The 22,266-nt window shown below is 38.2% G+C and overlaps 2 protein-coding genes across 5 annotated transcripts; both read left to right on the plus strand.

Annotated features, from left to right (window-relative positions):
• The first annotated feature begins 1,400 nt into the window (after window positions 1-1,400).
• Window positions 1,401-13,936, plus strand: LOC146489463 (carbonic anhydrase-like). Of its 4 annotated transcripts, XM_085111579.1 has the most exons (9): window positions 1,558-1,602; window positions 4,450-4,488; window positions 4,770-4,914; window positions 8,674-8,703; window positions 9,172-9,506; window positions 10,317-10,409; window positions 10,561-10,630; window positions 10,727-10,896; window positions 12,785-13,936. In XM_085111579.1, the coding sequence occupies exons 3-9, from the start codon at window positions 4,854-4,856 to the stop codon at window positions 12,935-12,937; spliced, it is 912 nt and encodes a 303-aa protein (XP_084967705.1). In that variant the 5' UTR covers window positions 1,558-1,602; window positions 4,450-4,488; window positions 4,770-4,853; the 3' UTR covers window positions 12,938-13,936. The 4 variants fall into 4 exon arrangements, with proteins under 4 accessions (XP_084967712.1, XP_084967705.1, XP_084967727.1 ...); XM_085111586.1 differs by lacking the exon at window positions 4,450-4,488 and having other exon boundaries at window positions 1,401-1,602; XM_085111601.1 differs by lacking the exons at window positions 1,558-1,602; window positions 4,450-4,488 and adding an exon at window positions 2,969-3,111.
• Window positions 13,937-16,027: 2,091 nt separating this feature from the next.
• On the plus strand, window positions 16,028-17,173 carry LOC146489464 (uncharacterized protein KIAA1958-like). Its single transcript, XM_085111613.1, has one exon. It carries the CDS (start codon window positions 16,058-16,060, stop codon window positions 17,051-17,053), a length of 996 nt encoding a protein of 331 aa, XP_084967739.1. The 5' UTR covers window positions 16,028-16,057; the 3' UTR covers window positions 17,054-17,173.
• The last annotated feature ends 5,093 nt before the right edge of the window (window positions 17,174-22,266 follow it).

The following is a 22,266-nucleotide window of genomic DNA, read 5'->3' on the forward strand; positions in this document are numbered from 1 at the left end:
GCTCTCTAAGCTCGACTTGTAAGCAAGTCTATATAGATCATTGTTTGCACATACACAGAAAAATGGTTATTAAGGGAAAGCACTCCATTGATAGATTTTTTAACTCACAGTAAACAAGTACTCATCACATTTTGTCAAGAGCCCTCACACCTTGGACAACGTATACGTCCCAGTGTTACGAATTCAGGCCTTCCTGGATGAAATGTCAACCCATATCCAAGTTATCTTATCAAAATAGTGGAAAGTGAAGAAGGCGACTCGACGGCTAGACAACAGTTACATTTTGACGGGATACCTTATTTTACTGAGGAGCTTTTAGACTGATATCAAGATACCCCAGCAGAATGGCAGAAAACCCAAACGATATCTTGATGCCTGATATGGCTTTGCTGTTGAAGTAAACTTTTAAATAAAATCCCAGGATCATTGAAGGTCTGTTTTTCGATAACAATTTCGAGGCTTCACAACAAGGGAATTTTTTCTGTTTATGCCTGTAATTTACGAGTTTCTGAGAAAAAGCTTTTACTGGTAGATCTTTGAAAAACTGCAATTTTAACGCACTTGGTAAGCCGCGAAAAAATATTATTACAACAAGATATGTATTTTTATTTGTAAGAAGTTAGGTTATTTTATGTTTTTCTGTAACTTTCCTGAAAAGAAGCAAAGGTCAACGTTGATGATGGTGATGATGATGATGATGATGATCATTATTATTATTATTATTATTATTATTATTATTATTATTGTATTGCTGTGTTACTGTTACTGTTATCATTATCGCCGGATGCCATACAATCTATGCATGTTAATGTCATGCAAATAAACTGTTTCTCTGGTTACATTTGTTTCCGCTCGCTGTGTGCTTATACCTTCTTTAACCTAGGAAAATAATTGTTAACCGGTTCTTAAAGGGAGTATACCGGATGTGATGATTTAATAGCCCAATCATTTGTGAGGTGCAACTTAAAAACCAAGACTTCTTTAACTGTTCATCAATATCTGGTGTATTTTGTTGAGAGTTAGTGGTTATCTGCGATGGAAGGAATATAAATAACATATGAAAGTGTATCAGTAAGGTATGACGTTTTTGTAACGTTTTTAGCCATTTGGGCCTTGAAAACGTTCTTAAAGATATTCTGAAAAAATTGCCTTGATAATTATATCAGTAAATTATTACAGACGTGATGGCAGGTGAACAGAAGCCTAATTGTGAACTAGTATACGTTGCGATAAGCAAACCACAATATGTATCTTACTGGTATGTCAGATTCTAGCATTTTGTACTCTTGTAACTACACAAACTAAGCTGCCATGGTCCAAAACAAGTGGAAAGAAAAAATGACCATCTTGCTCTGGTATTACTTATCTCCAGTAGCCGGCATGTTCTTCTATCTGAAATAGACGTACACAAACTTCTTGCGTTCCTCAACCTCAACGTTCAATAATAAGAAGGCACTTAAAAAAGCAAGTGTGTCCCTCTGTGATCGTATTAGCAATTGAAAACTGACTGGCCAATGCCTGAAGCAATATTTAACCATAGTTTCATACTAATAGTGACTGAACGCGAAAAACGCAGACGGAAAAGATACGGCAAACGTCAAGGTGAGTTGAACTATTTTCCGGTCGTTATTTTAAGTAAACTTCACCACATTTTGAAATATTCAGTAATTCTAAACTATCTTGAGCAGGCTCTCTGGAGTTTTTCTAAAAACGAGTTGGTAAGTTTTGATTTATGTCAGCTAATACAGAGTAATCTATTACATGTTCGATTCACTTTCCAATTCTAAGACGTTGTTTAGTGATGAATTTTTGAACTCAATTTGTATATTACATAAGTATCGGCGTTTCATAGGACGTATAATAATGCATTTGTAATACATCTGCATTTTGCAATTAAAGCATGCGAAGTATATATTGAGCCGGTATAATATATTTATACTGTTTAGAACCTTTTTTGCATGGTACAAATGTGAGTTTTTATTATGTATCATAATACGTACAGATTCCGTCTACATGGATAATGTACTTGTTCAAACTGTTTTACGTCGTATATGATAGATACTATCCTGCAAAACAGGCGTTATTTTATTGCGTGTTTCAGGCAAGCGGAGGCAAGTGGGAGGAACGAGTCATCGTGCGTGACACGCGCTGCGCGCTCGCCTGAAAAACGGCAAAAAAAAAAAAAGATAAAATAACTAAATAAAGCCTATTATGCAGGCTAGATAGATACGGGTAAACAGTGCTGTTATAGATGCCATGTAGAGTATGAAGAGAAAAGAAAACTCAGGTTTTCAAACGCAAATCCCAAATGTTTAGACCCAGAATATATACGTACCATGCCAGGGTCAAAAACAGCATTCCCTCTAAGAACAACTTTGGATAGTTTAGCTGGCTTACCCCACCGGAGAATAATTACATAGCAGTGTAAACAGTAAAAGGAAACCGAGGCAAGAAGTAGTTTATTTGGTTAATTGATTACAGAAATCTAAAACTACTTTGACGGCAGTTTTAGTTTATTTGGTTTACTGGTCACAGCAATCTAAGATACTTTGCAGATACAAGGAGAGAAAACTAGTTGCGGAAATTTAATTCATTTTGGATATTGGCCATTCTGGACATTTTTGCCACTTATGGAGGGAAATTTGAATTAACTGCGATTGCAGTTTCTTGGTCAGTGATCACTATTGAAAAAGTTACTGTTACAAAAGCGACAGCAACAACAACAACCTGGATTATACGAAGTGCAAAGTTGTCACTACTGATCACTGCAATCTAAAAATACTTCGCAGATATAACGCAAGGAAATTGTTGGGGGTATTAAATTTACTTTGGTTTCAACTAAGACTGATATTGAGGGGGAGTGGGATAATATTATTTGCGACTGGAGTATAGTTGGTAAGGGATCGATGAAAAGCTTCTCGAATCCCCAACCTCCCCCCCCTCCCCCCCTCCACTAAAGGACAACAACAACAACGACTAAACTGACATGGAAATACAAAACTGTAACAACGCTACTGCTATTGTTTTTTAAAACAGACATACAAGCTGTTTGAGGTACCTCGCCGGGGATTACCTACATAGCAGTGCAAACAAAACGGAAAGAAAGCCGACGTAGTATTACTAATTTTATTTGGTTTAATGATCACAAAATTATGACGTCATGAAAAACTTGTCGAAAGTCGGTAATCCTCATCATTTTAAAAGTTTCAAATTTTTGGGAATCAAACTATTTTTAGATTTCGTTTTACATGCTTGTATAGAGTCTGGAAATTTAACTTGGGGCAGTTTTTCGAGTTCTTGTCCCTCTTTATACGAGCGAAATTAGAGGTTGGATTATAAGCTGTGGCGTATCACACTCGAACTCAAATCAGATAGACCAAACAAATTATAAATTGTTTATGTTCCTTGAGCTATAAATCAACAATGGAGATGATTAAGACTCCCATTTAACACATGCTTCGATAAGTTTGACTTAGCTTGCTGGGTTAAGCTAAGAATCATCAGATACCCTGAAATGTTGTAAGAAAATTTGATTTGTGAAGATTATATCCTTTGCCTTTTTTGAAGATGGCTGATAGAAGAAGATAAACTCACTCAGGGCAGAGAAATTCATTTACTGTTACCCTTAAGAAATTGTACCTAAATTCAAACAGGAGGTAAAACTATTATCAGATTTTCTTCCTGAAATACCCAGAACATTGTTCAGTCCTTGTATCTCCACTCTGAAGAAGTTGTTAGAGAGCGTAAGTAAAAACTCCTTTACAAGACTGAAAATGCCATTCAAGGTCATTCAACTGGAGATGGCATTTATTGAAATAAAGGAGACAAAAAGGAAGCGGTAAATCTATGACGGCATCTCAGTAACGATGTTTTGCTCTTGATAATAATTGAAAATTACACTCCAGGGAATCCTAGACATTCATTGGAAGAGTTTAATGCAAACGTGAATCATGTCATGGCTTGCGGCTTAGAAAATAATGACAATAATTTGTAATAAATCATTGAAAACCTTCGGGGTGTATTCGAGAAGCTAGTAATCATTCTTTTGCAGCGAAGTTTTAAAAGAGAAAATATTGATGACAAAAAGGTGTGTTATTGCTGATAGAAAACTTAGGAGTATAAACGCAAAATTAGTGTTTACTTTGAACCGATTGAATGATTGAAAATCTCAGTTTATACCAAGCGTTTGTCGCCTAACATTAGTGCTCGGTTCGTGGTAGTCACATTTACTGCTAAATGCTGGACTTCCTTTTAGCTCTGTGTCTAGGACTGATTCAAAGTAGTACACCAGTATATTTGGTTTTAGCTGACACTTGAAGAGATCAAGTTAGCGCTGATATTTTACGATTCGATTCAGAGATCTTTCTTCCTCGTAAGGCCTCATAAATTAAATATTAGCCTCAAATTGCTTCGTCCACGGACTTGAATCAGTTCTTTCTTTTAAAATAGGCCGGCAAATACTGAAGATCATACGGATGGATGAACGTGGTCAACTTTCCCTTTAAATAAAATTAAAAGTTATTGAAATAAGTTTGTGTTCAGGAAAGATAAATTTATTTATTTGCCAAAATAAAAGAAAAATTGCAACAAGAGGATTGCTAGCTTGAGAATAGTGAGCACGGGTTCGTAATCATAAACTGGTATGAATATTTCCTAAAAGCGACAAATTCTTTCGATAAAGGTGTACAGCTAGAATCGATGTTACTTTCACTTTTCACAACCTGTCTTTTAACTGAGTGATGTAAAAACCTTTTCCATCAATGTTTTAGTATTCCAGGTTTTTCCAGAGGCCTCCTAGATTCACGACAGCATCTTCACTAATTGGAGTGTGAAAGATTTAAACCAGCAACAACATGAAGTTCAATGTGGGTGTTGTTTTACTCTCTGCTTTAAGCATCGCATTTGCCAGCAAAGGTAATTAATATTTGTGTTTCTCAGTGTTCCATGAAATAAAGTTTCCTTTATATTTAATGTATCTTTACTAGAATAAAATGCTATGCTCGTTGTTTCTAGACATAAATATTTAATTAATGGGGTATCCCTTTCATTCTGCCCCTGCAGGGAACTGTTTTTAAATAATTTGTTGTTCTGTTCTTTCGGCAATGAGATCATTCATTAAAAAGAAGAAGGAAAAAAAAAAACATTTGGCATAGGGCACGTCAGTTTTAGCAACACTCTCGGAATATGAATACTTGGAATCGCGTTTGGCGCATTTTTTTTTAATTAACTATTTTAATTCCGGACTCTGTGAAATAGTACTCTTCTTTATTGACCCCTCAAACGCCCGTAACCGCCCGTGCGCCGACAACCCCCGAATTTCCTGAAACCCCCGAGACCGCCCGTCCAAAATGGCGGCTGGTTTTTCGCCTCTCTACCTCCCCCTGGTGGCTTTTTCGTTATTTTGTTGTCATGGAGATCAAAAGAGATGGTTAACCAATCAAATGCCATCTTCTGCGCATTTTTTGACAGGTCATGTCAAGCACCACAAGGTCAGTAAAAAAAAAATTTTTTTCGTCGCGCGAGGCGATTGAAATTTACAAGGCAATGGCGAATGCGTTAGAAAATGAGCGGCGGTTTTTGGGGACTTGGGGGATGAAGAAAGCTTTGATGGGTTTATGGAGGAAGGATCTAGTAGTGACGATAATTGGGATTTAGATTTCGAGGGCCTAGACGCTGAAGAAGACGAAGAAGATGCTCCTGATCAAGAAGAAGACCAAGTTCCACAGCTAAGCCATTGACAGACGACGAAGAAGAAGAAGCGAGATGGACGGCTCACCTCTCAGATGTTCAAGTTCCTCCGTTCGTGGCAGCTTCTGGTCCTAATATAGCCTTAGATAATCCTTCCGAATTAGATGTCTTTTTGAATTTTTTAGGAGATGGTTTGTGGGATAGAGTTTTAGAGGAAAGTAATCGCTACACGCAGCAAAAGTTAGGCGATCGATTTGCTAGTTTTCATCAAATCACGCGCGCGGAATTAAAGGCTTTTATCGGGATAAATTTGATCATGGGGATAAATCGCCTCCCAAATTACGCTTTATTTTGGTCTAACGATTATTTTTTGGCAACCAGGGTATCAAAAGGGTAATGACTAAGAACAGGTTTGAGGAAACAAGTCAATATTTGCATTTTAACGATTCAACTAAGGAGCCCGCTCGCGGTGCTGACAATTTCGATCGCCTTTTCATATTCAGCTAAGCGCCGCAAGATTGAAAATTTGTCGGTCGCCCCAGAAAATATTGGGAAGCATTTTATTGTTAAAATTGAAGGTAGGAAGAAAGTTTGTGGGCATTGTAAGAGGGTGGGTAGGAAAACAAGTGGGGGGCGTTCAGTAGAGACACACTTTTCAGTGTTTACAATGTAGTGTAGCGCTTTGCAAAACTTGCTTTCTTGACCACGCGGCTTGAAATTGCATTCTTTATAACCCGAGTCCCTATCTTCGACGCAGCGATCTATGAACTATCGGTGAGTCTCAAATGTATATATGATCATGATTTCATTGCATTTTGGCCTAATCAATATTTGAGATCTTTTCTTGGTAAATAACCTTTGGCCGCTAATAGTGACACGTTTCACTAGTTTGCAATTCGCTGCGAATTCTTTTTCAATGATGCGTAGAATATAGTATTTTGAATCTCATTTTGGATTGGACCGGTCACACAATTTTGGCCTTTATTTGGCACGATTTTAGTTTTTATTTAGCGTCTTTTGTCACATTTTGGCTGCCGAATTCTTTATCTTGTAAATAAAACTTGTTTGGAATCTCCACTTGCTTGTTTTGTCGTTCCTTGCGCTGCGTGAGTTTTTGTTTGCGATGCGATGCGTTTGTACTTTGCTTTTCACGAAGAGTTTTCGTGCGGCTCGAGCCATTCTCTCCTTCTCTTATCCTTGCCTGCCTTTAAATGGCCTTGAATCTGTAAGAAAACTTCAATAAATACTGTTAAAATTCATATTTGATGTATATAACAGTGATTTTACCCATTTTCGGTTCTTGACATGACCTGTCTTGACAGTTTTATGCGGCCGCTAATTATTCATATTTGGAGCTCGCCGCGCGTAAAACACGAAAAAAATTAATTTGATTTGTGCTTTTCTCCCTGTCCTATATGTCCATGCATCATATGATAAAATTTTTACACTTTCCGGCAGCAGAATTCCTCCTCTTTCGGGTGTGCTTTGCTTTGAAACCTGACCCCGTCTACAGTGCTACTGCGCATATGGTTTATTTCAAGCGTTTGGATCACGCAGTCTTTACATCAAAATTTCTAGGAAATTAGCATAATGTCACGCGTCACACTCTCAGGGGGCAATGGGTTAATTTATTTTGGTATATCGTGTGAATGCTTTTCATCCCCCTCTCGGAATGGTCGTTTTATTACTTTATACTCTACTTTCTAATAACATTCCCATTCTGTTCATTTCAGAAGAGATAAAAAGAAAAAATTGCTCCCATTGTCGAGTTCAAATTTAATATTATACAGTGTTATTTTCTCAGTTTAATTAAGAGTAAATTGTAATAGCCCACTTTGAAAATGAGTGACGGCCTGGGTCGAGAGTAACTGCCCAAGTGATTGTGGGATTGTTTGGGGGGACGCAAAAATGCGAAGATAATAGCCAACGTCCCCCCAAACCTTCCCACAATCGCTTGGGCAGCTACTCTCGACCCAGGGCCATCACTCTTTTTCAAAGTGGGCTATTGTGTTTTACATCAACTTAAAAAAAATGGATGTTGGATGATATTCAAATTCAAATTCAAATTCACATGTAACATGTGGTACGGAGTACTATATCCTTATAGTATATATATTTTAAACAAAACAGGTTCATCCAATTTTCCAACAGTAATCCAAGGAAAGCTTGTAGGTGCTGTCCGACATCAAGTTCGAAAATCTTACTTGCCAGTTGTCAGTACTTCCAAAATCCGACATCCGAGTTGTGAAAACCCGACATCTAAGTTGTGAAAATCCGACCTCTTACTTGAAAACACCCAAATCCTCTCTGAAGGACAAAACGAAGGCTTTATTGTTCTGTTTGACTATCTTGATCACTTTATAAAAGCCTAAGCTAGTGAACAGCACACTGACGAAATTGTTTCATTTTCCTCCGAGTTTGGTACGACTAGCGTTTTTTTTTTTTTTGATTTTACAAGCTGGTATTTGTATACAATGTAATCTATAGGAACCATTTTTGGATTTACGTACAGGAAACAGAATATTTGAGGAAGAAGTGATTAATTTTGTTTCTTTCCTATATGTAAATCCGGAAACGGTTCTAATTTACGTTGTCTACAAATACGAACTTAAAACGCTTAGTTGGTGAACTCGCTGATGAAGTCAGAGCTAGTCGTACGAAACTATCTAACCAATTGTTACAAATTCGTCAGTGTGCTCCTCACTAGCTTAACATTTATAAAATATTGATCAAGATACTTAAATAAAACAATAAAGCTTTCGTTTCGTCAGTTTTGCAGTGATTTTGGAGGCAATTATTACAAGTCGGATTTTTGACTTGGGGTGTCGAATGGCAGCTACAGCGTCCATAGTAATCCCCTCCATAACCTGCGATCAGGCGTTCTTTTTTTTTTTGGAAGGGGGGGGGGGGGAAAGAGATGTAGGGAGGATATGATCGCAGGTTATCCGCTTCAATACACTAACAACTCGATCATTTATTTTTCAGATGGAGGTTCTTGGGGATACGAAAAAACAGGTATCGCTTATGTATGCATTTAAAACCGAAAGACACACCTGTGGTGTTTAAATCTAATAGTTGAACTAAAAATCCGTAGCTTGTAAATAAGTTGATTCAAGGTAGAGTCCGCAACAAATACATAAACAACTTCGGCAGTTCTTAATGCTATTTCCTATGCTCAAATACCTTCTGAGTAAAAAAAAAAATGAAACCCAATGTGCGAAGAGGAACTATTAGGGGTGAATGAAGCTCTTTGTTCTGTTAATTTTTGCTTTTTTTTTTCTTTGTTTTGTTCCAAACGCAATATTTTTCCTCCGGGTCTCCTTTTCCCTGTTCCTCACTATCAGAACGAAAGAAAAAGTATTGAATGCATGATATAGGAACATTATTCTTACACATGGAATAAGCCAAACGCACTTCAATTTATATAATGAGCTATCCACAAAAGAATAGCTTTAACACCTTTAACTTTTTACATGATATTAGTTTATGGCCCAGGAGACTGGGGAAGAGCGACACCTCTATGCAATGGACAGTTCCAGTCTCCAATTGACGTCATCACAAGCTCGGCCCAGGTCAACTCATCATACGCCAGTCTCGTACTGACCACTGATAATCCAGACGGCGTGGTTACTGGAAGTTTAATCAACAATGGTCACGCGCCTACAGTGCTCATCGACAAGTCTAAGGGTGGTGTCACACTCGAGGGGGGACCCCTCGGGAAAGCCACGTACGTATTACAGCAGTTTCACTTTCATTTTGGCTGTGACAACAGTGTTGGTTCTGAACATACCGTGGATGGAAGTTCCTTTCCATTGGAGGTATTTTAAATAAAATTGTTTTCTAATTAGCAGGACAATTACCTTACTAGTTAAAAAAAAACACACACACACATCCTCGTGAGACATTGCGGATGATCCGAGTAGCTTAATCAAATCTTCTTTGATCAGTATACCTAAATAATACGGAGATCCTGAACGGCTGTTTAACTAGGTTAATCAGTTCTATATCCTCAAAATATCTGTGGCGATTTTATCTTTCGCCCTCAAGTAAACTTGGGTTAAGAGCAAAAGCACAAAGGCAGATTTTGTATTCCTCTTTTTCTTTTTTCGAAACCTCTCCGTAATCTAACTGGGCAACAATAAAAAAATGGTTGTTTGATGGCTCCAAGAATTGAGAAGGTAAAAGAGGGGAAGCTTGAACAATGTGTAGAAATCCGAAAAAAAAAAAAAAAAAAAGAAGTGTCTTACATTGAAAATTGACTTTGAGAGACTCTACGGGAAAATCATTATATTCTTGTAGCACTACTAGGTGCATGGTTTTCCTAATTGTTTTTTTTTTTCGTGAATACTTTCTACGAATGGACCTGTAACCTGGTGGATTCATGATAAATAACACGTTCCTCTGGTTAAAAATATACGTATAAAAATCTAATGTTTAAAAACTCCCAACGTTTCGGCAAAAACTTCAGCTTTCATCAGGGGGAAGTGATCATGACAAGGATTTTTTTTTTACAAAAAACACGATATAATTTAAGAAAAATGCAAAATTTGAGCTGATTAAGTCTTGTTCTTTAGAGCTAGATTCAAAATACAGTATTAACCTAAATTGATTTGTTTATTTATTGACAGATGCACCTTGTATTCTACAACTCTTTTTACGGGAGTTTCCACGAAGCCGCGTCCAAGCAGGACGGTTTAGCTGTAATTGCAGTGTTTCTACAGGTATTTTGAAATACAGTTTAACCTCTGCTAAAAGTCACTTCCATAAGGCACACATTTCCTACAGGTCCTAGTTTTTCTTTGAAAGGTTTCAGTATAGCTTGCCCTGTTCTCAACCGTATTGCTTGAGCGACTCCTTGTTAATTTCCTTTAGGTGGATGGTGGATTCACCAAATGGATGGAAAACATCGCTATGTCGTTGAGGAATGTACAGTCTCCTAACGGTAAAAGTGTATAAGTTTTTCTGCGATAGTTTAATTCTTTTAAATTCACACTTCTTTCAATGGTATTTTGACGAATCTTTTGTTCTTGCTTGATAGGGCGTAGCTACAGTCTGGGAGAAGGTCTACCGCTGGCCAAACTCGTCCCAGACCTGGGTTCTAAAAACGCACCTTACTATACGTACAAGGGCTCCCTTACCACTCCACCCTGCTACGAATCTGTTCAGTGGATTTTGATGAGAAACCCAATATCAGTCACTGAGTCGGAGGTCAGTGTCGAGACTGTAATAAAATGGTTGCTTTCGTTCATTATGTATAACACAGGAAGAAGATTAAGAATTTCAGTTTTCAATGATTATGATCATAATCATCATCGTCCTCCTTCTCCTCATCATGATCATCATTACCGCCAAAAACGTTTTAGTCCCTTTCTTCACCATAATCACGTGATCGCGACGTCCATTGTCGTTTTTCCTCCCTAGGCCTTATTTTTCTTTCTTTCCGATGAGCGACACTTGGTGATGTCAAAAATACTTCACGAGCTCTTACACTTTTAGTTTACGTAGGGTGCGTTCGATTGACCCTATTTCGGAATAGGAATACATGAAATGATGGCAAGAAATCCCTCATAAGAGGTTTTTGGAGTTACTAAAGTACCAAGTCGCTTTTAAATTATCATGTGTCAGCGAAAATTTACAAAAATGTCTTCTCAAATTTACTTAAAAAGATAAATTTAAGAGCTATTCTGATTATTCTTATACCGGAATAAGGTTAATCGACCATAACCTTAGAGTATCGTACGATTTGATTGGTCGCTCCGACTCCTGGTCCTTAGCTCGTCAAGCAAATTGTTCCGTTTTTACGCTGATAATTTGGTCCGCTTGCTGCCAGAACTGGCCTGAAGACAGGTCTGTTTGAAAACAATAAGATTATCCTAGCCGTATGCAGGATGTTTGTCCCATGAACCCAGTTTAATGGCCTTAGCTCCCATGAGTCTCCTGTAGCTCAGTGTAGAGCATTCGAACCAGTAATCGGAAGGTCTTAGGTTTGATTCCTGATAGGAGCAGATGTGATGTGATGCCTGTGCCACTATTTGAATAATACATCATTCTCAACAAGATTATGGTTTGAAGAACTGGTTCCACAAATTCTGAAAATGGTATGCGCCATGTTGAAGGAACTCCAAGGACCGCTATTAAACCAGTTCTTTCAATAAAGTTGGTGGTCAGATGACCGGTCTGACCGGCCAGGCTGACAAATGGAACACACCCTGGGATATGCTCTTGCACAGGCCTCTTCCATGATAAAATTTCACACAGATTGAATCTGCTAATAGTGTCTGGGTCATCGATGGTCAGTTAGCCCGGCGTTTTATTGCACACTTGGTGGATAATCGTCAACTTCATGCATGGTGTTTTGGTCTTAGTTTATGACACAACAGTTTCAAACAAAGTTTACAGAAGAGGATCGGAAGTTTCCAGAAGTCTGAATAAGGCGCTGTGTCCAAAACGTCACTCCTTCTCTTCCCAGATTAACTTTGCCCCCGTTTTTGTCAGTGTGGAAAAAAGAAAAGGATGTCTACTCAAAGTTCTTTACCTCCTCTCCCACCCCTTGTGCTATGAATCAATGTAGCCTTAGAAATTAATGAGGACAGGAGTCCAAATTGCATTGGACCATCGCAGAAAAGTTCCCTCTACATTTCAATAATTACACAAACTTCAGTTGCTTTACTTGCCAAAACTGGCTCAAGCACCACCCAATTCTAAGGACCTAATGAGCGTGTCGAATGTAATCACAGAGAAATGGGCTGCATGGGGAAATCAGGGGTTGAAAAAATGAAATAAAAAAAGAAAATTCTTCTCTCTACCTCCTATCCACTGTGGTAGTTTTCTTCATTTCTCGACACTGACTTGGAAATTCTGAGCAAAAATTTCGAAGCAAAAAGTCAAGCCCCACCCCATTAGAAAAAAAAGAAGAAGGAAAATTTACCAAATCCAAGTAAGTTCAAACCTCGAGAGGGAGTCAACCCTTTGTATAACACAATTTCACAGTCATAATCCATGAAATAGCTAGCTGATATAAGAGCCATTTGATATTATAAAACTATTGCAACCATAACTTTTCATTGCAATTATTACTGTTATTACTTTCCACCAGTTGCTGCTGATGCGCCGGTCCCTGGCTTCAACCAACGGCAAGCCATTGTGCAACAACTTCAGACCAGTGAAGGCCTTGAATGGACGGAAACTCTTCAAAGGGCCTGCACAGGGTAAACTGCCCGGTCTTTTGAACATTCGCTTGTTTCGCTAACGGTGGAGCAGGAAAACTCTGAGCACTGCTGTGGAACAATGCACTAATAGCAGGCTTATTGCCCGAGTCCATAATCATTTAGCCAAAAATTTAATAACTATAGCGCACCAACAGGTTTATATTGGGTTACCTTCTAGTAGTGTTGGGTAGTATTTACGCTAGGTGAATTGGTGACGTAAACACTTATCTTAATGTCAGTTATTTCCATAGAAAGATAGTTGTTACAAATTGTTTAGGGGTTAAAGTGCCCCTGGGACGAAAATTTCATTTTCCATCTTTTTGCATTTTCGTGTAGAATATGACCTTCTTATTCATGTTACCAAATTTCAATCCTTTACGGCGATTGGAAGTACTTTTTTCTTAGCTTTTTATTCGAGATTTCACGGCCGCCATTACTTGGCCTTGTTCCGGAAGTTAAGGCTCAAATTACAGGAAGTGACGTCACTGGGTCAACACGAAAAATTCTACATGGCTAATTTTCATATGGATTCTACTTCATAAACTGTATTCTACTGTTGCGAACTAAATAACAGCAGAATACAGTTTATGAAGTAGAATCCATATGAAAATTAGCCATGTGGAATATTTCGTGTTGAGCCAATGACGTCACTTCCTGTAATCTGAGCCTCAACTTCCGGAACAAGGCCAAGTAATGGCGGCCGTGAAATCTCGAATAAAAAGCTAAAAAAAAATACTTCCAATCGCCGTAAAAGATTGAAATTTGGTAACATGAGTAAGAAGGTCATATTCTACACGAAAATGCAAAAAGATGGAAAATGAAATTTTCGTCCCAGGGGCACTTTAAGTAAGTTAATTTGGAAATTTTCTGCACTATTAACATTAATAATTACAGCAACAGGCGATAAGATTAGCAAATTGTATATATTTCGACAGCAAGTTAAGCAGCAATGTCAGGATCTCGTTTCACAGCTCTCAGAAAGAACATTATTATTTGTGGGATTTTTATTGGCTATATGAATAAAGATAATAATTGACTGACTGACTAATTGATTTTACTGATTTGATATGATTTGATTGATTTTTAATGATAATAATAATAATAATAATAATAATAATAATAATAATAATAATAATAATAATAATAATAATAATAGCAATACCATTAAATGTCTTTATTATATCTCCCACAATTAGTACGCGCTGTGTGGTTGGTCAACTTTGCGGACCGTATTTCACTGTACGTCGCGCTAAATTTGAAAGTTTGGTGCCGTTTAACCTCTGAGGTATAATAAATATCTTGTTAACCTCGATCGTTTTCTCGGTCCGTACTGTAAGTTATGGATCCTGTTTTTTTTCCCGTTGATTTATGGCCCAAGCGTATATCAACGGGGAAAAACTCGGTCCCTAACTTACAGTACGGACCTCCAACTCGGTTAGTAAGAACTATTTATGGACAAACATTTCTTCTTTCGTGCGAGATAGCCAATACCAAAACAATGTATAAAGAAAATAGATTCCATTTGGGGGTGCGTATGTACTCCGATAACGCACAGAGGACATCAAAACGCGTTAAGAGTATCAGTCACGTTATCCTTGCCACGTTTTGATGTCCTCTGTGCGTACACTCGCACGCCCTGATTAAAAGGGAAGAGTGAATCGGGAGGTCAAGTTCAGTGGTTTCTCGAGGGCAAGCAAGTCAGCATGGAAGTTGACCTATGGAAGCTGGATCTGCGATGCGTATTTTTTCTGAAACAGGGAACTAAACAATCATTCTACGAGAGTGTGCTATAATGTACTTTTAGAGTTCTTACAAACCAATCACATTCAGAAACCACGTCCACTTCGGCGGCATTTGTGATGCAACATGGCGGTCCTGTTGTGATTATGGGGACTTTAAGCAACCACGACGGCAACGCCAACGAAAACGTCACTTGAAAATATAAGTTCGTATTACATGCAGTTTTCGCGATTATTCCAATTCGTTCAACTTGTAAAATATAGCCAAAGTATCCTGGAACAGAATTGGGAAGAACGGTGTTCAAGTTGAGACAGAGAATGAAAAATTTGCCGCCTTGAGTTCATGTTCTCCAAAAAACCTTAAATTTATTCATTTCACGTTCTTGTTTTGCCGAGGACGGCGAAGAAATGTGCCAAAATTTATAACACACGTGCAGCGCATAGTTTTGCTCATTAAATCTTATTGTTTTATGACGTTCCCGTTGCCGCCGTCGTCGTATCTCCTTAAACTCCCTTATATAATATACAGTATACAAATTACTGTGAATCTTAAAAGGACAGTGTCACCTATTTTTTTGTGTCACTTAGAATAGCCAAAACGCATATTTGTATGGATGTAAACGTTCGAATATTGGTTCAGTTTTTTTTTAGCAATAACCCTACTACTGCATAAAAACTAGTATCAATCATCTTTGGTTGTGGGTGGCTAGGATGGAAATGGATTACACTTGAAAAATTTAGCCACTTTTTTCAAGTTCTTCCGGCCCTGTGCACAAGTTTCAAAAAGAGGTTAAAACTAACAAGGTAAAAGGTGTATCATGACATATATACAATTAAATTTTAAACCTGTGCGTATATTTCAATTATTATAGTTAACATCCTAAAACAAATTCAGAAATCGAAGAGACACCTTAAACGTTTCCGTATTTTCACGTGGGATGTGGCATGTTACTTACTGGCCTGGTGGAGGCTTGGCTGTTCTACTCTTTATCAATAAAGAGCGAAATTACTAAGCGCTGATTGGTTGAGAGAGAGGGCATTTTTTCTTTATCGAGGGCATTTTTAGTAATCAAGAGAGGGCATGATTACCTGTTAATGGTTGGTTAATCAGCTGCATAGCCGTGAGCAACCGTTCGTTATCTTGAAATTTGTTGCCAAGTTTTTGCTGCAACAATGGCTTGTCGTTTTATTGAAGCGGATGACGAATTAATTGAACTTTTGAAATGCGAAAGTGAAAACAAAAACACAAAACAAAACACAGGCTATTGGAAAGGAATTTTTCAAAAGTGGGCGAAAACTAGGGGAAAGGAGGAACAGCTAGAAAGCTACGATATCCCAGAATTGAACGAAACACTCTCGCAATTCCACGCTGAGCTGAGAAAAGAAAACGGCCAAGACTACGAGCCAGACTCGCTAAAGGTGATGCAGGCGGCTTTAGATCGACATTTAAGAAGCCAAAATTATCCAAAGTCGATCCTGAGGGATACAGAGTTCCTGACTTCGAGGAAAGTGTTGGAAGGGGGAAAACGACCCAACAAAGCAAAAAGCCTGACGAAGAAAGAAGAGGAGATACTATGGGAAAACGGCCAGTTAGGCAACCAAACCCCTCGCTCTTTGATAAACACCATGTGGTGGCTGCTAACAATGCATTTTGGTTTACGTGGTCGACAAGGGCACCACGACATGATGGTCGAAGATTTTTCCATCGAAAAGGATGATGATAGCGTCGACTTCATCACTTTTTCCGAAGGGCCTACAAAGACCAGGCAAGGTAGTCTCAGAGTGAAACCTCGGCTAGCTACTCCCAAGATGTTTGCCACAGGCGAGAAGAGGTGCCCCATTGCTCTGTTTAAACAATACCTGGAAAAACGTCCAGAGGAAATGAAGAAAACAGGGCCATTTTACCTGGCTGTTATCGACAAGCCTCAAACCAGCGCCGTGTGGTACAAGAAAACACCGATGGGCAAGAATACAATCAATAACATAATGAAAACAATGAAAGAGGACTCACCGTTAAAAGGTTTCTGCCCCAAAAAGAAGCTAACCAACCACTGGCAGTGCAAGAAAGACCGTTGTGAAGAAATGAAAAGCTCCAGTATCCTAAAATGCGAGATCAAAAACACAACGGGTCACAACTCCGAGCAAGGCCTAGATGACTACGACTCCGGTGATGAAAACGAGCAGAAAATCATGTCCAACATCATCGACAATGCCAAGCCTACTTCCACTTCAAGACAAGTTCTCCATCCATTGTCATCAGTTGAAACTCAGTCCAGTTCAGCTTCCAGCCATGTCTACAATTTCAGCCATTGCAATGTAACGCTCAACGTCTCAGGAAGCCATTCTTTGCAATCCAGTCTTAGCCAGAGCAAGCGGGCTTACAAGAGAATCATGCTCCAGGATTCGGACTCAGATTAAACTGTGTTTTGTTCATTTAAAAGCACTTTGTTGTTTTTCTGTTGGCAGAAACGCTCTGTTGAAATGAGCTTTGTTTTCTAGACTTTTGGCAGTGTATCACGACACAGTTTTGGAGAATAAAATTTCATTGAATCGATAATTGGTCAGTTCAATTTGATTTATTATTTGCGCGCTGTAGCGCTAAACAGGCTTCCCAGATAAAAATAGACTGCGCGCTTGATTTTCCTTCGTATAAATTTTGCCCTTTATTGATAAACAAGTAATCCCATGAGACCTCGTACTATTAAGGATTAATTGCACTTGAGTTTTCCAAATTTTCCAAATTCTGGAAATTTTGAAAACTCAAGTGCAATTAATCCTTAATAGTACTTGGCCTCATGAGCTTACCTATACTAACAACAAGCTCCTTGGTCTTAGTTAAATTAAGGGTGCGTGCGATTGACCCTATTCCGGAATAGGAATACAGACAAAGATGAAAAGCTAGAAATCCCTCATAAAAGGTTTTAGGAGTTACTGGAGTACGAGACGGCTCTTAAATTCTTATGTGTCAGCGATAGTTTGCAGAATTGGCCCCCCAAATTTCTTAAAAAGAGAAAGTTTAACAGCTATTCCGCTTATACTTATTCCGAAATAAGGTCAATCGAGCACAACCTTAGATTCACCAGATATTATCAACTTCTACGGAGGCATAACATGCGACATTAGGTACTACAGGTAAACTACAAGTTTCTACAAGTAATGTTATTAAAATACCCTCGGAGGAGGGTCTAATTAATACGTGATTAACATCTGCTTATCAGGAACACAAAAAGCGCAGAATACGCCGGACATCATACACTTTTTAGCTACGTCTACATCAGAGAAGCAAAAATCTTCCCGAATTCATCATTTACTGAGTGTTTTGATTTGCGAGATTTTTTACATTTTCTTCTAAAGATCCGGAGTAAGTCTGACTTTGGGCGATAACTGTAGGAGAATGTTAATGTTATGAAAAAAACTGTGAGCATACCAAATTAAATTTGAAAGTTCTTTTAGGGGTTTGCACGAAAACCGTCAGCAGTTTTGCGTTTTAAGAACATTTACACAATGGTCAGAGCAAAGGTAGCGTTTTGATTGGTGTAGAGGAGTTAATGATTAAAGGATAGATACACGAATGACCTCATGAGCCACAGAATTGCGTAAGTTAAGGTGACAAGCACTGTTTGGGATTCAACTTACAAAACTAACTTCCGTCTCTTGTGATTTTACAAAAACGAGTCGTTAAAATTATAAGTAAGCCGGTCTAATTTTGATGCCCCTTCAGACCCTATCTTCAAGGAACTTCATACACTTAACTTCGATGACATCCATTCTTTAGAACTACGTTAATTTATGTGCTCTTAGTGTAAAAATTCTCTTCTATCCAGTAAGTTTAAGAAAACATTCCTCCTTAATACTCAAAATCATTCCTACAACACGACTTGCTCATTGTTTTAACTTGCTCTTTAGTAGAACCAACGCCAGACAATTTTGTGTATCCTATCAAGGACCTAAGTGCTTTAGTTCTTTAGATAAAGACATTTGTAACTCAATATCTCTTTCCTCCTTTAAATCAAGCCTTAAACAATATATTTACAGCAACTACTAAATCTGTATCTGTATTCAGTTTGACCTTGAATGCTATTTTTTTTCTCAAATGTTTATTGATCGTTTCCCGTCTATTCGTTTCAACTGTATTTGTATCAACCATCTCACAGTCTTCAAACATTATATGTAACAACTCTGAAATGAGGAAGCCTTATTCTATAAGCCCTATGGTTCTCCTAAGGCTTCCTCAGCACTTTCTCTGTAATGTATATTTCTTGTACTCTTATTTTGCTTTTTTGTAACGTGTGTGGTGAAATAAACCACCAAACAAACAATCAATACTTTTTTTATTGCGATTGTCACGTTTTCTGGGGTCAAAAAAGTGGTGAAATTAAAGCTAAGTACCTTTTTCCCAGGGCTTCCCGACGGTTCGTCTCGGTGGAATATCTGTTCTGAAGGACATTGCCCGCCTCGGTAAAAAAAAAACCTAACGTATACCACTGCCCTTGTCCAAAGTTAAATTGTTATATTGAATGTTCTTTTGCCGGAACACTGGAGCAGTATGGAGCACATGCTGACCAACAATCTCATATCCGAGACTTTAATATTCCATTTGATGTTATTACACTATGCGTTGGAAATGTTAGAGCGGTTTCATTCGAGAGTCGAAAGTAATTTCGGGTTTGCCTTGGTTTTGCATTACTACGCTCTGTGATTAGTTAACAAATTAAAAGCTCGCGCCCCTTTCTCAACCAATGGGAATCAAAACCAACACCAACCGTGTCTTGGACGCAAGCGTTTTCCCGCGCTTCGCGCCAGTTACATGTAATTGCTTCGAATTCTGATTGGCTCGTTGTGTTGTTTACATCTGTTACGAGTGGAAAGGGTAATTACTTTGATTTTGGTTTTACGACACTCAATTGGAAACCGCTCTTATTACTCCTTGGATGAATTTCCATTGTTGTATCTTGTGTATGTATTACAATTTGGGGCAGAATTCTAATTACATTTTGCCTGAGTATTACATGTTTACGTCAGTGATTATTACATTTTCTGGCGTAACCCTGTGGTCCAGTAACACTGCCTAAATCTCCTACCATGAGTTGGTACTAATATCGCATCATCAGCAAACAAGATGGCGGTCGGACTTCATAGTCGCATTCAAACAGAACCGTCTGTAGTGGTAATGACTAGTCTAAGGCTAAGTAATATCGATGAAAGCGACGACGATGCTGCTTTATTTTGTCAAAACGAAATCACCCAGCTTTGGAACGCGATTCATTCACTAAGTCGAAACTGATACCAAACAGTCGAACTATCAGCTTGATTGGCAGGTTCAATCACATGGACCGTTTTACACGTTACACTTTGTAGGCCGATTTCTTTTTCAGTTGATGCAGTGCGAGGTGGACGCAAAAGATTTGTAGCACTGGCGGAGATGTTGTCGTCCGCTCACTCACTTTCTTTGCCAAGTTGGACCAAATAGGCCCGATTAATCTATCAGTCTTAACTTGAAGATGTATTGAGAGTAAGCTTCCTGGTAGAATTAGGAATGTAAGTGGAAATCCAATTAGGAAAACAACCTAACACTATCTCATGGGAGGCTGAAATGTTAGAGAATCGCAACAAAATTGAGCCTGATGAAACGGATATTGTTTTAAAGCTACAAACTAGACCTAGATGAAACAAAAAGGTCGCAACCCTCCGTGCTCGCTGGCAAATATACCGGCTATAAATTAAGGGCGCAGAATTTAAAAGCAGATTAATGGGGTTTCTTGCCTCTGTCTAGAATTATGAACTCCAAACCCTTCGGACCTGACACCGGTTTTTCAAAGAGTGGACAATGTAATACAACGGAGGATAAGTTGCTATTCAGAGGATAAAGTGTATTAGTTTGGTCACTTGGAGTACATCCGTTTATCCGCTGGATAGCGGTTTATTCACTGGATGAAGTTATCCGCTCTTTGAACAACCCCGGGGCCTGAAGACTGATTTATGACGTTCGCCGTCTTCCTTTCCACTTTGCCACAGAAATATTTTTTCACTACTGAAACCAAACGAAAACGAGTCCTGATCACATGTTCTACTTGATAGCTTTATTTTCACACCTTATCAAGAATATCAATATATCATTTTGATGTTTAGATATTTTGCAATTTTAACATGAATTTTTCCGATGCCTCTGATGATCCTGGTGACGAAGAACAAATTTGAGTCTTTCTGATCACTGAGCTGATCACTTAAAATTTCACCCTTTGAGTGAAGTTTATACACCTGTGATTCTCATCTGAATAACGAAGCTATGCGTTAGAATAAAAATGTTTCCGTTTTATAATAATGTTTTTATAATATTTATAGCGATAGTTCAATTCTGTTACTTGGCTTCACCTTGAGCTCTTTGGAATTTAACGACTTCCGACATCTCCGACATGGACAGACGACAGAAATCAAAATTACGTTTACTTTACTTAACCTATTAAATATATAGCGGCAACGTATGCTAAAAAGTCCTTCTAATGTTGTGTCTGTTGGTGTTATTGATTGCGGCCTGCTTTGTTGATTCCAGTTTCCTGGCGTAAGCCGTTCATTATAACGGCGTTTAACTATGTTTGTGGCGAAACTTTTGAACAATTTCCAAGAACGTGGTTCAGTAATAATTTGGATAGGTGACGTGATATAATTTGGTACCAGGCAATGAAGTGTTAGCGAAATTTCGGTCGACATTTATCGTACTCGTATTCGAAATTATAGGGAATATTTCATATTTATCCAAGTATATTTTATGGCTTTTAAAAGGTTGTGTTATTATTGGTTCTATCATATATCGTTCAATTAGTAAGAGCAATGGTTTTCGTTTTAGCTTTTCAGTAAATTGCCAAGTTGTTCAAAAGATCTTGAAAAGCTTATATTGCTTGTTACTAAAGGGAAAATAATTAGAAAAGCCTACAGTAGCTATACAAGGTATTATTTTTAAGTTATCTTTTTAAGACCTGAATAAGGTTAATCAACTTAGAGGTTCTAGAAGTGTTGTTTGAAGTAAACAGGTTTCGTTATAACAGTTTGACTTTCAAGAAATAAACTACTGTTGGAACCAAAAGTTAAGATGCCATCCAGTTGCGGCTAGATCTTGGTACCTTGAGGGAGTGACGACCCTTTCTCGCAAGCGAGCTCTCCTTTGAGTTAACCTTCCCAAAGAATTGTCGCAGAAGTTTCCCGTTGGAGTACAGAATAGCCCGTAACGTTCCCGTTTGCTTAGAGTGGAAAAACCTCCCGTCACAAAAGAATGGGCGATTAAGGAAAAGGAAAAAGAAAACTGACGGAAAAAAATTAAGCTAATTATTTTGAACATTTTCGATCATATACCCAATTCACAAAATCCTGAGATACTCAGCTAGGCTTTAGTTTACTGTCGTGTTACTACAGCCGGAGAACACTTGTGTGAACATAACGTAAGGTGGGTGGAGGGGGCCAGGCCGCCTTTACCTTTTCCTTTAGTATCGAGGTCGCCATGAAAACCACTCTATTGTATAACTTTGAATGTAATTATAGTAAAGGTCACATTTAAATACATAGAAACCTGAAATAAGCTGCTACTTGATATCACATGCACAGCATGTCGACGTTTTATTGCGTCCTTGATGATTTGT

This window comes from Pavona decussata, unplaced genomic scaffold (genome assembly GCF_977016875.1).
Source record: "Pavona decussata unplaced genomic scaffold, jaPavDecu1.1 SCAFFOLD_6, whole genome shotgun sequence".
Classification (NCBI taxonomy): domain Eukaryota; kingdom Metazoa; phylum Cnidaria; class Anthozoa; order Scleractinia; family Agariciidae; genus Pavona; species Pavona decussata.